At 50.1% G+C, this 14,988-nt stretch overlaps 1 protein-coding gene across 2 annotated transcripts in view; it reads right to left on the bottom strand.

Annotated features, from left to right (window-relative positions):
- The window catches only part of FGF9 (fibroblast growth factor 9), a 31,791-nt gene extending 17,987 nt beyond the window's left edge, over positions 1–13,804 (bottom strand). The window contains exons 1-3 of one of the 2 annotated variants that reach the window (XM_087758740.1): positions 12,722–13,804; positions 11,902–12,187; positions 5,328–5,431 (exon numbers count right to left, since the gene is read on the bottom strand). In XM_087758740.1, the coding sequence (XP_087614866.1) occupies positions 5,328–5,431; positions 11,902–12,178 (381 nt within the window). In that variant the 5' untranslated portion in view covers positions 12,179–12,187; positions 12,722–13,804. Of the gene's footprint in view, positions 1–5,327; positions 5,432–11,901 lie in introns of both variants that reach the window. The other variant, XM_009476814.2, reaches the window with a different exon arrangement.
- Between the last annotated feature and the right edge of the window lie 1,184 nt (positions 13,805–14,988).

Genomic DNA, 14,988 nt, shown 5'->3' on the forward strand with positions numbered 1-14,988 from the left:
CAAGAAATTTTCAGTAAACTCTGAAAAAGTATCCCTTTTTTGTCAAAAAAATTTCTGTTCACCCATATTTGTAGCTGCATAGTCCTTCCAGGACTGTGGGGACCCAAACAAAAGCACAAAACACTGCAGGTGCAGCCCTGCTGGGACAATAAAGAGGCATATCGTCACCTCCCCACACACTTACTGGGAAAACATGTTTCTTCAAGGACAGTTCTCTCCCTCTCTCCTCCTCCACCCTCTCTCCAGTAGATTCAGGAGCAAAAGGCAGGTTTATGTCCCAAAAACATTGGGACAAACAGGTTTTCAGTTAATTTTTTGAAGGACAGCAATTGATTACCCTGTTATAAGCAGTCCTAAATCTGACTTTGCTGCACACACCCTGTAAGTCTGAAACCCAGACGTGAGGAGCCTCCCTCCCTGGCTCCAGATCTGGCTCTTTGGCTCTGTCCCAGCTGCTCTGTGGGCACATGAAGCCTCTCTCTCTCTACTCTCCCCTCCCCTCTCCTTCCAAGCACTCTACCCCTTCCCCAACAACTCCACCATCTCCACTCTTGCCTTCCTCCTCCCCCCGCATGTCTCCCCTTGTAGCTGCCCCAGATCTTCCAACTCCCAGTTTTCCTCCTGAGCTGCCTTTTGCCACCTGCCAAAAACAAGGAGCAATGGAGACACCAGCATTTCATAGAATCATAGAATGGTTTGGGTTCGAAGGGACCTTTAAAGGTCATCTAGTCCAACCCCCCTGCAATAAGCAGGGACATCTTCAACTAGATCAGGTTGCTCAGAGCCCCGTCCAACCTAACCTTGAATGTTTCCAGGGATGGGGCATCTACCACCTTTATGGGCAACCTGGTCCAGTGTTTCACCACCCTCATCATAAAAAATTTCTTCCTTATATGTAGTCCGAGAAGAGGAGTGGGGCGGGTCCATGTCCATGGGAGATCGGTGGGGCAGGGATGCCCGCAGTGGGATGTAGCACAGCTCTCTACTGCAGGAGAGCCCGGGACAGCGAGGGCAGCTGAGGTGAGGGTGTCCCATGGTCCTGCTGTGCTCGAGGTAGCACAGGACTGCCTCAGAGGACAGCCTGCAGTGCGAACGATGGGCATCCTGTGGTGTGGGTGCTCATCACTGCCTGCCATGTGAGTGCCAACTGTTGATATTCCCAAGGGCAGCAGTGCAGGGCAGCGTGAGGATGGGGACAGCCCATGAAGGCGTGAAGGTCATGGGACTGATCAGAAAGACCTCCCTCGCTCCATGGCATGGCACTAAGGAGCACAGCTAAGACACATTTGCTAACACTCTTGCCAGAGGTGTTGGCAAGAGCCGTTTGGTACTCAGGAAGGAAAAAGGTCTTCATGTCTCCTCTTAACAGCCTTTGGGTCCTATCTGTAGTTTGGATTTTTCCTCCTCTCCAGTGACAAGCACAGAAGCTGTGGTGAAACATGATGAGTCATAGCTGCAGGCTGCAAGGGGAAGGCAAGGTAAAGGGAGAGCAGGAACAGAGTGAGATGGGAGGAAAAGCTGCTGCCACTAACCAGCCTCCAAGTCATCGCTATGTGGCTACCACTGGCTTCCCTGCAGTACCACATACTTATATCTTCAGCTTTCCCTGGCTAAATCCGTGGGATGAGGAGGAACTTGAAAACAGCCACCCTATGTTATACATTGCTGCCTGAGAGCAGCATGAGAGTCACTGTGCTCTCTTAACCAGAAGATGCAGTAGGAACTGCCCCCTGTAACAGTGGCAAGTTGGGAAAAGTTTGTCAGGCAGCTAATCTAGGAGGAAAGCAGCACTTTGAGAACACCAAGAGGAACATGTCTGGATCAAGATATGCTGAAACTGCCTTTCCTGTTGCCTTTCATGAAAATTGGCAGCGATCACCCATCCTGGCTGCTCTGCTTTGCCATATGTCCCATCTCCAGTGGCACCACAAATAGGTGCCAAATGTTTCAAACACAAATATAGAAGGATAGAAGTCTTTTAGGTTACTAATTTGATTCACACCTAATATATTTTTCATGAAGTAATTTGAATATAAATATGATAGTGTCATAGACACAGGGCATCTATTCCGGCAGTGTCAAGTGCCGCAGTATTAAATGCCTGCAGAAAGACACCTGCTTAGATCCACAATGCTGATGTAGAGCAGGATCAGGTATTTCTTAGGTTGCTATTCAGTTGTGCATGGGAAACAGTTTTTCCACCTTAGAAAACACATTCACAGCCTCATAAGTGTACCTGCTCCATGACAAAGCTGATGCTATTCACGGCCCTTAGTGAAGAAACCAAGACAGAGGGACCCACCTCCCAGCACAGGCAGCACAAGGACAACTTGCTGGTGCTACAGAACACTTCAACTCAAGTGACCGCTCCGCTTAATTCAGGTGAAAAACCTGAACCTCAGTCTATCATGTATCAGTCTCAAAATTAATTTCAGTTAAACTGATCTTCTTTTTTTCCAGAAAGATAATTCTGTGCTGGATTGTGCCTTGCTTCTGACTCAAACTGCAACGTTTATTCCCATCAGATAACTTCATTTTCGATTAATCGCATTTTTTGACCAAAACCAAAAGCAAAACACTGTCACTTAAAAATGTCCAGCCAATTTGACACGAAAATCTGCTCTGAGGCCTGCTTATCTCAGTGTTTCTATGAGAGCTGACAGTTGCTGAAATATAGGCACTAGGATTGCTAGTGTTGACAAAGCTTTAAAGCATCATCACACTGAGTAGCCATTAGAGGTTATATTTCATTGGAAGTAATGTCATTCAATTACCATCACTCTTTAGTATGTCCCATCTCTGGAAGCTGACAATAAGCCATATCATCCATCAGATTTTAACCTGAACTTTGCATTCTGGCCCTATAGATTGCCAGTTCTCCATTATGAATGGCTCCATATTTTTAGCGTCACTTCTTAGGGAAAAGAGGTTATCCAATTATATTGTACATCCATCTGCCTGCCTGTCTGTCCTTCCTTAGCTTCTCAACCAGTTTCAATCAGGAGGCAAAGGTCTTCAAGAAAATTAAGTTCCTACCAGTTTTGCGACTAATCAGAGGCAGGGTAAAGAAGAGAAAGCATTTGCACGTCCCACTTGGGAGTGGTAAACTATGTAATCCCTGCAAACTGAAAATCCGGTGAGCATGGACAGCTAACTCTCTCTCTTTCTCCATGCAAGAAACACAAAAGGCTGGGGAATTTGTGTTACTGCAGGGACAGAAGGTCAGGGAGACCCATGTCTTGGGCTGTGAGACACAAACCCCCTAGGAAAGCAGGCTCCTTTAGAACTGCTGTTCATAGAACAACTATTTTATTAACGCAGTGAGCTTAATAATGTACAAAGAATTTCTTGTGCATATTTCTTCAGCAAAGAATGTTTTGAGTAATTCACTCTGACAATCAAACATATTGCAAACACAAAATAAAAATTGCACAGAAAAGTGATGTAACATTTGCCTTCCCAAGTCTGTGCATTTAAGCTCTATCAATAACCACATATTCTTCTTATGAGTATCTAAAGTGTAGAGTAACTGATTCACTATGTTTATTTGTTTAAACGATTACTCTTACTGATGATTATCAACATTACTGATTCATATTACTGTTGTTGTTCTGCCTTTTTGCTGCCTAACTGAACCATAAAAGTACTCATGACTTCACCAGTTCTTTATCCCATTCATCAGCTGCACAAAGATTGTGACTTACGACAACTTACTCACTCCTCACAGGCAACTTGTTTACATCTGTCATTGCATCCATTCCCCTTCTCTCTTCCTCTCCATCCTTCCAACCTTCTCCTCCTCCATACTGCCATTTATGCTAAATCCCTTTTCTTTGGCCTTTCCCACTCACTGGTTCTCACCACCTCTGCATCTCCCCTTCTTCCATGTCCACACATTCTCCATGCCAGCCTTGCCCCTCATTCTACCACCTCTTTTTCTGCCTCCCATATACACTGCCATGATCTGTACCTCCTGACTTCCTCCCCTAGCCTGCTCTTTGCTCAGAAGACAGTCCCCTCCCCTTCTCTACCTTCCCTCTCTCACACAAAATGTTACTAGAAAGGGATCAGTGAACCTGGACACTCCCATAAAAACACTTCTGCTGGATCTTCCTGGTCTGGCTTCCTCACATTCCTCCATGGATCATGTATATGGAAGCTGGACTTCCCTCTCACTCCTGTGTTCACCTGCCCACTCATCACCATCTTCTCATGTTTCCTCCCACTCCCACTGCTGTCCCAGTCAGTTCCCTCCCCACCCTTTTCCCAGTTACCCTTACTCCCCTCTGACACAGGTATCTTCAGCTACACCCAAAGCCACTCTCTATCACTTTGTGATTGATAAACTAACTAACTAAACTGACTCTAACTCCTTTTTGAGTGTCTCTCTGCGAGGTTTACACCATCAGCCGACCTTTGTCACCTTCTCCTCCGTGCTTCTAATGAACCCCAGTGAATACGCAGCCTCCCTTCACTTCAGACATTTGCTTACCCTTCAAACCTGCCATCCTCTTCCTCAAATACAACTGCTTCTCTAGCCCTTGTCAACTTCGGAGGTTGATACTTTACTGCTAGAAGAGGTTGCCTTCTACTCTTTGAGGAGTTACCTGCTCGATTTCAGATCCCCCCTGCCCACGATCTACCCAGGGCACAAACCCCAGTGTACATGAGATGTCTCAAGTATTCCCAGGTAATGGTCACATTGCACACACACACACATACACACACAGGTAGGCTGGTTTGCCAGTCTAACCCACACCTGAAATACCAAATTTTACTCCTGCCTCACACCCGTTACTCACTCCTGCTGCCATCCCGCAGGGAGCACCAGCTGAAGTTTCAGGACAAGACCACCAAGCTTCTTGCCCTCGTTCCTCTACTTTTTATAACTTTTATCCACTCCTGTTTCTCATTTTCTCATCCACATATGCCACCCTTTACCTCCCCCTCTACTTTCTTTTGTCAACTCCTAGAAAGCTCTCTGCCTACATGCAAAAGAAAGCAACTTTGTCTCATTGTAGGTCCCTACTGAAAGGACAGTTTTACAAATCGTACAGTACATCCTTTAGTCTTCAGTGACCAGCTCTGGCCATCAGTCTCCATTGCTTGTATCTAAATTGTCATCCGTCCGCATTATTACTCGTTCCTGATTTTGACGCCTTTTCCCTCTCCCGTATTCATTATACCACCCACAGGGTCTTGTTTCTAATTAGACTGCAAGACACTTAAAGCACAGCACCTAGTGCAACAGGGGCTTGTAGGAGCTATCAAGTATTTTTCCCACAAAACGTCAGGATCATGACTGCCCAAGACAAGCGGGAACTTACCGAGCCATACAGTTCCCCTTTCTCATTCATTCCAAGGTAGAGTCCACTGTCGACTCCTCGGATGCTGACCAAGCCCACTGCTATACTGATAAATTCCAGTATACCTATAAAATGCAGGAAAAAACAAACAATGTACATGTTGTTTCCATTGAAAGGGTTTTTTTTTCAGATGTGACTGATCCTGGAGTAACAAGCAGCTATTTTCAAAGGTGTTATCCCATTTTCAGAGTTGTTTGGAGGAAGATGAGGAAACAAATGAATATATCTTAAAGCACGATACGTGGACAGTAATGTCCTTTGAGTCTCTGCTAGAATGATGTACTGCAGACAGCATTAACATACCAAATTAAAAGATTAATCTCAATATTTCTCATAATTTCTAAACACAAATCTAAAGCTCAGTCATATTCTGATTTGCACAACAAATAATACATTCAAAGAAAAAAAAACCAAGTTTTTAGATTGCCAAAATTAGCAGTATTAAAGAACCTATGAAATTTGTCTTGCAAAATAAATTCTGAAAAAATACATTTGAATCAGGATTGTGAGATGAAAACAATGTTACACATGGAACCAAAAGATTTACTTTCAGGCATCAATGAATCAGGAATACGTCGAAGGATTTACTCACAGTATGATCTTCCAGAAGCTTGAGAAATGAAAATCCTTAGTATAGTCCAGAGTCTCACACATTTCTGTCTAGATATTAACCATCTCTCTGGTGTGTTATTTTTTACTCAGCTCAAATTTGAAAATGAAAATATTCTAAACCTAAGTAATAGTGTATAAATGATTCTGTGCACGTAACAGCAAGTTCACACAGACATTTGTGCACTAGAGCTAAGAACATTTAGCAGAGAAGCACTGCTCCTGCAAAGCTCCTAGGTTCAGCATCGATGTGCACGGTACAGCAAGTGTCTGTATCAAATATCAGCTCATCTGGTTCTGAGGGTTTGGGGGGTTTTTTGGCAGCCTTCCCTGCAAATTGCTTACCTCCTTCAATGAGGATGCTACCAGCCAAACCTTGCATAAACCTAGAAGTCCTGTGGAAAAAAATGGAAATTGCTTCCTATTTGGGAGCGTTCGCGTAAGACAGTAATGATCTCACAGGAGGTATCCAGCAACGTTCAGAAGCACACTGCCACGTTACGCTACTTTCTGAGCCACAAAATAAAGCACAGAGTAGCATTTTCAAGGTCTTTTGTGAATTTTCATGTCAAAGCACACCACATAACTATTTTTAAACCTTATTGGAAACTATATTTAAATGAAATAATAAAATAACAGTATAGTAGGTGTTGAGCCTCACACGGCCAATAAAAAAGCACTTTCATGGATTTTTTGAACAATTAATTTGGCATCTCCCACAAAATAGTTGAGCACTAATCAGTAACAGGCATGAATCACATAAATCTAACACAGCACAAGTTGAAGCCAATAGGGAAAATTTATAGCCAAGCTAATGTAAAGATGAAATGTATTCCCTGTAAGGGACTATTGATCATTACCTTATATATTATTCAGTACTACAAACACCATAGTCTTATTGTTTTGATAACCCTGTTTTAAGGCCTAGGCATCTTAAATTATTCTCTACATATGCACAAATCAAAAATACTGGGAGGAAATATTTAGTAATTTTGGAATTTTTTTAAGTAATAAAAAGTGGTAGCATACTCTTTATCTGGTATATGTAGTATCTCAGATACAATTGATCCATTGAAACAATTTAAACATTCCATTATATCTGGACATGAAATACTTCCAGATTTCTTACTAAGGCTTCTTCTGTAAAGCTTTTACCAAACTATCATATCACCTGACACATATTGCCAAGCAATTTTAACTGAGGTTAAATATTACGTTAAGTGTGTAATATGCCATACTACAGCGAAGTTAGTAAGTCTGGCATCTTTCTCATCGGTATAAATGTAGATTTTAATTGCTGTCCTCATTTCCAATATTTGGGTGCATGCTGCTTAGCATGTCAAAAGAACAAAAAAGCACTGTCACATCCTATTGTAAGTGCAGAAGATGAATTTAAGGTACTTGGCAAAGCGCATCCACATATTTGAGATCAGAATAGAGACTTGTTCATTTGAAATAATCAAAAGCCTATTCACAGCAAGTTTTATGTGCCATGCTGTTAAGTCCTTCAAGAGATTATTTGGGGCCAAGCACACAGTCTTACACGAGTCTGGCCAGTTTAAGGACTGCATGATTTGGCCCAACACTCCTGCGGATATTTTAACTGTATAGTTTCTATAATATACAGAGAGTACTTAGGACCTGAACCAGATATTAAAATAGGTATTCCTCTTCAGAATGAGGCTGGACCAAACGAAAATCAGGACAGCTCCAAACTTTAAAAGCTAGAGCCCTATTTATAGCTAAAAAGGGGGGGGGGGGGGAGAAGGAAAGGAGAGAGGCAATAACTGTCTCAGCACATGGGATGCTGAATCTCTCTTGTCAGACACTGAACATTTTCTTTAATGAAATCACTTCAAGGCACTCCTCCACAAAGAGGTTAGGAAGAAAGTTTGGGGGAAAGTTATTCCTTACACATCCACATCAGCCCTTCACGCACCTTTTTCCACATGATCCAACTTTGACCATGCCAAACGGCAGGAGGACACCAGCGAGACCGTGAAGGCCAGCCCTGCTCTCCTGCCAGGCTCACAGGAGAGAGGAGGTGGGTCATTCACACTACGTGAAATTTTAACTTTCATCTAGTTTAGCTCTAGTGAAGAACAGACTTACAGAAGCGTTTGCCTTGGCTTTAAGCAATGAACATCTTTGCAACTACAGATCTTTTTGTTGCCGGTGTTCCGCCCTTTGCACATTTTTGTCTTCAGCTATATATAGGCTCTCTTTGTATTGCTGGATTGAAGGAGTTTGGCTTCCACTTAGCACCCTAACGCACCATCAATGAATACGATAAACAAGCATCTCTGCCAGCCACTTCTTCGCACGACTTCCCGGGGAAGCAGAGAGAAGGGAAGCGGCGGAGGAGCGCAGGCAGAGCGCAGGTCGCTGGAGCGGTGCTGCCCTGCATTTAGCAAGCAATCATTCACCCAGGGAAGAGCAGAGGGGCGAAGAAAGCAGAGCCCTTCATGGCTAAGAAGCTGCCGGGGGGTCAGCCCGGCGGTGGGGCGAGGGCAGGGGCTTCCCCGGCGCCCCCCAGCCGCCGAGGCCGCCCGCCCGCTCCGCGGGGCCGCGTCCCGCCTGCGGCAGCTGTCACCGCTCCGCCCGCTCCCCCGCATGATGCCAATTAAGAGACGGGAGCGCAGACAGCCACAGCCCCCCAGGAGCCAGCAGGGCCCTGCTTCAGTTTCAGGCTCTCCCAGCGCCCTCGCCCCCCGCATCCCCTCCCCTCCGCAACGCTCAATAGCGAGGGAGACTGCGGGGGCTGCTCGGGGCCCTTCCCTCCCCCTAAAACCTGCCCCCCAGTTTCCACTCCCGGGAGCCAGAGCCCTCGGCAGGCATCACCCCCCCGGCCCGGCCTGCCGGCTCTCCCCGCAGACAGCAGCCGAAGCGGCGGGCAGGGTCCCCCCCCCCCGGCCGGAGCCGCCCCCCGCGCCCTCCCCGGCGCTGAACCCGCCTCGCCAGCCCGGGAGCCGGAGCAGGCAGGGCGAGTTGGAGAGGCGGGAGGGCGGGCGGCTGCGCGGCTCCCGCAGATGATGAACGCAGCGGTTCCTTGTAGCAGCAGGTCCCGGGGAGCGGAGGTCACCTGCTGACAAGCTTTTTTTTTTTTCCTTTTCCTGCATGCTCCTATTTTTTTAATGCTGTGCATGCAGTACTTGTGCTGACGCACAGAGGCACGCCTCTCCGCTGTTACAGAGTTCCTGAATTTACAATGACTCCACTGTCTAGCAAATGCCCTAGACTAAAGGAGACTGCATCAAAAAAAAAAAATTTCTTTTGTCACCCAGGAGAGATAAGGCTTTGATCACCTGAGATCGCATTACGGGGGGGACCGAGCCGGGCTCTCCCGGGGAGCTTTTCTTTTAGAGATGGACATCTTGCTGCAGGAATTGCGAAATGCCAGGGCTCCCAGAACCGGGCGAGTATAGACACACAATATGGCTCGGTTTATTGTATGCAATAGGCACACATCCAACATAGCATCACAAAAGAATTACTCTTATCTGATGTCTCTCCAGAGGTGTGTGCGTGTGTGTGTGTGTGTGCGGGGAGGGGGATTCCCACAGGGCAGAGCCCAGCGAGGAGTTTACGCGCGGCCCCCGGGGTTTTCTCTTTGTCCTCCTTATTCCTGGAGGAAAACTTCCTTCTGACTCGTCCCCCCGCATCCACGCACACGCACACGCAGGCTTCCCTCACACGCTCAGAGGAGACCAAGTTAGCCCCCTCTCCCCCGGGCAGCTCCCGAGTTCGGATGCAGACCTTCCCAGGATAATCAAAAGACTTTCCAATCACCAGAACCCAAATAGCATCTGCTATTCGGTGACCTCCCGACAAACACAACAGCAATGTCACGGCACCGATACAAAAGCACCAAGATCCCTTCCCCGCCCCCAAAAAAGCCGGGAGCCCCGACGCATCCCACGGCTCTGCCGTGCCCGCTCCGCCCGACACCCGCCCGAGCAGGGGCATCGCCGGCGCACGCCATGGGAGAAGAGGGATCAGAAGGGTGCATCCTGGGGAGGAGAGGGCGATCAAACCGAGAAGGAAAAAATAAATCTATTTAAAGCCAAGGCGCTGCAAGGGCTGGAAGAGCTGCCCCTCGGAATCGTCAGCTTCCTACAACTGCGGCTGGAAAGCCATTTTTAAAAATAGACGCCGTGAATAATGTGGTCACCGCCGCCTTTCGAAGGGAACAGCTGGCGGCCCTCCTCCGGGGGCGGCGGGGCCCCGCGGGGTGCCGGCCCCCCGCGGCCCCGGCTGCCGGTGCGCCCAGCGGCGCGGCCGCCCTACACCTGCTGCCGGCGCCGCACCGCGACCCCCCGCCCCGCACCGCGGCCCCCCGCCCCGCACCGCGGCCCCCCGCCCCGCACGGCCCCCGCCTCTCTGTGCCCGCACCCGCAGGGGGAGACCTGCGGCTGCAGTTCAGCAGCTTATGCGCGGCGCCTGCCCGTGTCAAGGCCAATGCCCCGATGCACAACTCCCCCGCTCCCCTCCGCCTCAAACACTTTCCGCACTTTTTCTCGCCAGCAAGCGGGGATGTTGCGCCCCCGGGAGAGCCGCCACGCTCCCACCCCCCCACCCCGGGGACCCCGGGCGGCGTGGGAGGGAGGCAGAGCCTGGAAGCAGCGTGAGAGCGTCAGGGAGCAGCGGCTGAGCGGGGGATGGAGGAGAAACCTGCGACCATGCGAGCCTCGGCCCTCTCCCTTCCCCTCCCCTCCGCCCCTTCCCTTCTGCGCCCTTTGGAGATCATCTCCTACAACACCGGTATTATCTCAACAGCTTCACAAAGCAATAAAATACAGTTTAGATATGGTTCAACATCTGGCATTAAAATACGAAGAGAGAAAAAAAAATCACCACAGGACTTTGTTTTTACGACCGAATTTAAGTGCTGTCAGGTTGGTTCACTCACAAGTTAACTCCTTCCAACAGCTGGGAGCGTGGCGAGCTAACCTGGCATCTTTTCCTCACCCCTCCTTAAAAAAAAAACGAAGAATCAGCTCATCCAGGCTGTTTTAGTTACTTTCACACATTCAATCTGCCGGGCCTTTAACAGCAAAGAGGCTGCAGGCCCACTCACTCGACTCGCGTGTGCATGTGTGCGTGTGTGCATGCGTGCATGCACGGGCGCCGAAGAGCGGCCGAAGCCGTGAGCCCTCCAGCCCTCGCTGCTGAGTCACAAATTGCGTCCCCTGGAAATGAAATCCAGGGAATGCTCTTTCAAATTCCCTGCCAGCTTGACACGCCGCATAGCCGGGGAAGGGCAGGCTCTGGTGCAGGCTCCCCGGCGGGTTACGGGCGAGCACGGCCCCCACCTGCGCTCCCTCCCTCCCGGGGCGTCGGGCACCGGCAGCGCCGCACGGCTGCGGGGTGCGGGGTGCGGGGCCCGGCTCAGCCCCGCTGCCGGCCTCAGCCCCGCTCTGCCGGTGAATCCTCGCCGAGAAGCTTTGCAATTCAGGCAGTTACTAGGGCAGGTAATCGGCAGAGAAAACGAAAGAAAAGCCCTCGTTAATTTGCGTACAGGGCGACAGCCACTCCCTTCAGGAAACTCGGTGAATTTTAAATTGTGGTGGTTAATGATTAAAAGCCCTTTAAACTCGCGAAATCAAATCATTCCGCAGAAACGTCCTGAGCAAAAATTCCACCCCCGCCGCCGCCACCTCCCAGGACGTATCTGCGCTTAAGCAGAACTTGGGGCCGCACAAACACCGCTACCAAACCCCCGGCGACTTCGGCGAGGGCTCCTGCTCCGCTGCGGTGCTGCCGCTTGTCTGCATCTGCAAGCCCGGACGCTCATTTTCTCCCTCGGCGGCTCGGCCATCGGCACAAACCCCCTCCCCGCCCGCCTCGCACCCCCCCGCCCCCCCGCCCGCAGTTCTGCCCCATTATTTCATCACATGACCACTAAAGGGTTAAGGATAATACCTACCAAATCTGCTGTGGTCTTGCCTGGTTCCCTGGATAGTACCATTGGGGAAGATTTCTAAATGAAATCCAGTCCTGCAGTATAGCTGCCTCCGCCTGAGGATCCCCTTTAAATGGTCCAAGTCCGTGACCGCAGGCCCCCTGGGTAGCCCACCTGCCTCAGACTGACCCAGGTGGTCACTTAACAAAACCGGACTATCCACCGGCAAAACGGGCACATTCCCAAAGGGTACTGCATCCTGCACACCGAAATAGTTCCCAACTTCACCTAAGGGAGCCATCAGAAGATTCTGCTTTTAGAGAATAAGAATAAACAATAATGATGGTGCCAAACCCAGGAGATATAAGATTAGGTATATTCCACTCCTCTCCCCTCCCTAGCGCAGTTACAGAGAAAATGTTCTTTCTTCAATCCATTAAATGCATAAATAAAAGTAATATTCTGTTTTGACTGGTACAGGTTCAAGGTCAAACCAGTTAGTCTAAGAAACCACCACTTTATACTCACACACTGACATATTTATAAACATATAGATGTGTATATCTATATAAATGCATATATCCCCAGCTCTTAGCAAGCAATACGGTCTTCAGCCCATCCAACTGTAATAAAGAAAAAAATCCGTAGTTTCTCCATTTGGTTTAAGGTAAGAATGACCATAGCAACTTAAATACCTAGGCGTTATAGGGATTTTTTTTTAAGATGCACAGGCTACGTCAGGATTTATGGATTCTGACTCCAGAAAGGCATGCGCTGTTTTTACTCTATAACAGACTGCATACATCAGCATGAATCCTGCAAAGGGGGAGGGGGGAAATCTCACGTTGTTGGCTGAGATAAATCCAAAAAAAAAAAAAAAGAGGAAAAAAGAAAAAGGAAAAAAAAAACTTTTGACGTCCAAATCTATTATCCAGAATTCTCAGGAGGCTCAGCAGATGTCCACTGGTTTGGGATTTTTGACGATCCACAAGCAAAGCAGCAACATACAAGTGCTTGTGTCTTTCTTGGCTGGCTCGAAACAGGTGTTGCTTCTGCAGGGCTCCCTGTGAAATGTTGTACTCCAGCACTGAGCTGCAGCTCTTGACTGTGGATCTCCATCCAGCACGCAGAGTGGCGCAGGAAGAGGCATTGGGCTGGGTTTAAGGTAGTCCTGATTGCTGCTGGAAGGATTCTCCGAGGTCCTAGCGCTCCGCCCTACCTGCTGCAATACAGAGCCGCTTCCAACGCCAGGCACGGCGCGGAGCGGCTCTTACTGCTCTGCGGCAGCGCGGCGCACGCAGGCAAATAAATAAATAAGTGGGCGAAACTTTGGGGGAGGAAAAAAAAAGCGGCGCGATGCTAATTATACCGAGCCCGCCCGCTGCGGGAAGCGGGCTCCTCGGGAGATGCCCGCATAGCCCGAGTCCCCCTTGACATTGGCGGGGGAGGCAGGGAGGGCAGCGCCCCGCCAGCGGAGCCCGGCCCCGGCCCCGCCGCTCTGCCCCGCCGCAGGGGAGGCGGAGGCGCGGCCGCCCCGCAGCGCGGCCCCGGCCCCGGCCCCGGCCGGACCGCGCCTCAGGTAACCGGGCTGCCGCTGTCCCAAGCGGGGTTGAAACTCAGCTCCGGAAGGCGAGCCGGCGGGGGCGCGGGAAGTTTGGGACCCGGGGGGGGGGGGTCGTTATCGCCCACGCCGCATTTTTTTATTCCTGCTCCCTCCGGCCCCCCGCCCCGGCAGCCCGCAGCTCTCCCGCTCTGCCCCTGCGCTGCCGGGCGCCGGGCCGCAGCCGGCTGCCGGGGGGGCGGTTTCGGGGATGCCGCCGAGGGAGCGGGCAGCGCCGGGGCCCCGCCGCCGCCTCCGCCGCCGCTCCGGGGGCGAACCGCGGCTCCCCGACCCCGGCCCGAGTTTTCACGAGCGCGGTGGAGGGAAGGGAGAGGCGGGCAGCAGGTGGCATAGGGGGAGGCGGGGGTGCCGATGCTTAAGTACGTGTTCTCCTCCCCCCCCCGCCCCCCCCAAAAAAAAAAAAAAGAAGTTATTTAAAACCGCCAGGAGAGACCCGGCCAGGGGGAGAGGATTTCTGTTTCTTCTTACGATGCCGAGGATTGATGTGATTATGGTTTTGCCGCGCTCCGATATAGCTGCATTATTTAGCAAAGGGACAGAAAGGTCTCCTGCCGTTGCGGAAGGGTTGCTTGGGCAGAGCTCAAGGACCGGGCACGATGCGGAGGCTTGCATGAGGGAGAGGACAGCTCCAGCAGCCCTTTGAATTAAATGCAAAACCTGAAGACAGGCTCTTTTGGGGGTGGTGGGGGCAGAGAGGCAGGGAGAAAAGAAGAAACATAATATCTTGGGGGCTGGGGGGAAGAGATTGCAGGGTGTGAATGATGATGTGCATCGCTGAGGTGGTGGGGCCCAGGAAGGTCACTGGTGGAGGCTGGAAACAGAGCTCCGGAGAAGGAGAATTTTGCAAGGGGGTTAATTAAAAATAATTGACTCTCTGGATGTCCCCCTTCTCGGTGGGCATGGGGTGGAGGGGGCGGCTCTCCTTGCCTTCCCCACCACAAAAGCCAGCAGCCCAGCTCTGACTGGTGCAGCCTTTCTGCATCCCTCCACTTGCCACCGTGACTTAACACTTGAGAGGAGGGAAAGAGACTTCTAGTCTCCACGTCTACTGGGGAAACTGCAGCAGGGAAAGGCTGTGTCCTGAATCCCCACGGACCTTTAGGGAACTGACACGCTCCATGGCCGTGATGCACCAGCCACCTCCCTTCCATTTGACTCCATCGGTCTTTATTACTATTTGAAGGAAGGGATGCAGAAGCTTCAGAGCAGGGTCCCATCACACTAGTTCAGTGCAAACCCACAAAAAGAAACAGTTGCTGCGTGTCACTCCATGCATTTCGATGTGCACGAGCAGACGAGCCCCCCAGCCCCAAAGGAGGAAAGTCAGCGCTCCCCAGTAAACAGTTCCAAGCATTTACCCTGTGTATCGGGTTTAAGGACACTGCTCACACGTGCACGCTGGTTATATCAGCGTGAACAACTGCAGAATGACTTGGGGAAAAACTGCAGAACTCACCATGTCAAAAATCATTATTCTTTATCAACTGGAT

This window comes from Nipponia nippon, unplaced genomic scaffold (genome assembly GCF_047370975.1).
Source record: "Nipponia nippon isolate SJK-2023a ecotype South Korea unplaced genomic scaffold, ASM4737097v1 scaffold_2, whole genome shotgun sequence".
Classification (NCBI taxonomy): domain Eukaryota; kingdom Metazoa; phylum Chordata; class Aves; order Pelecaniformes; family Threskiornithidae; genus Nipponia; species Nipponia nippon.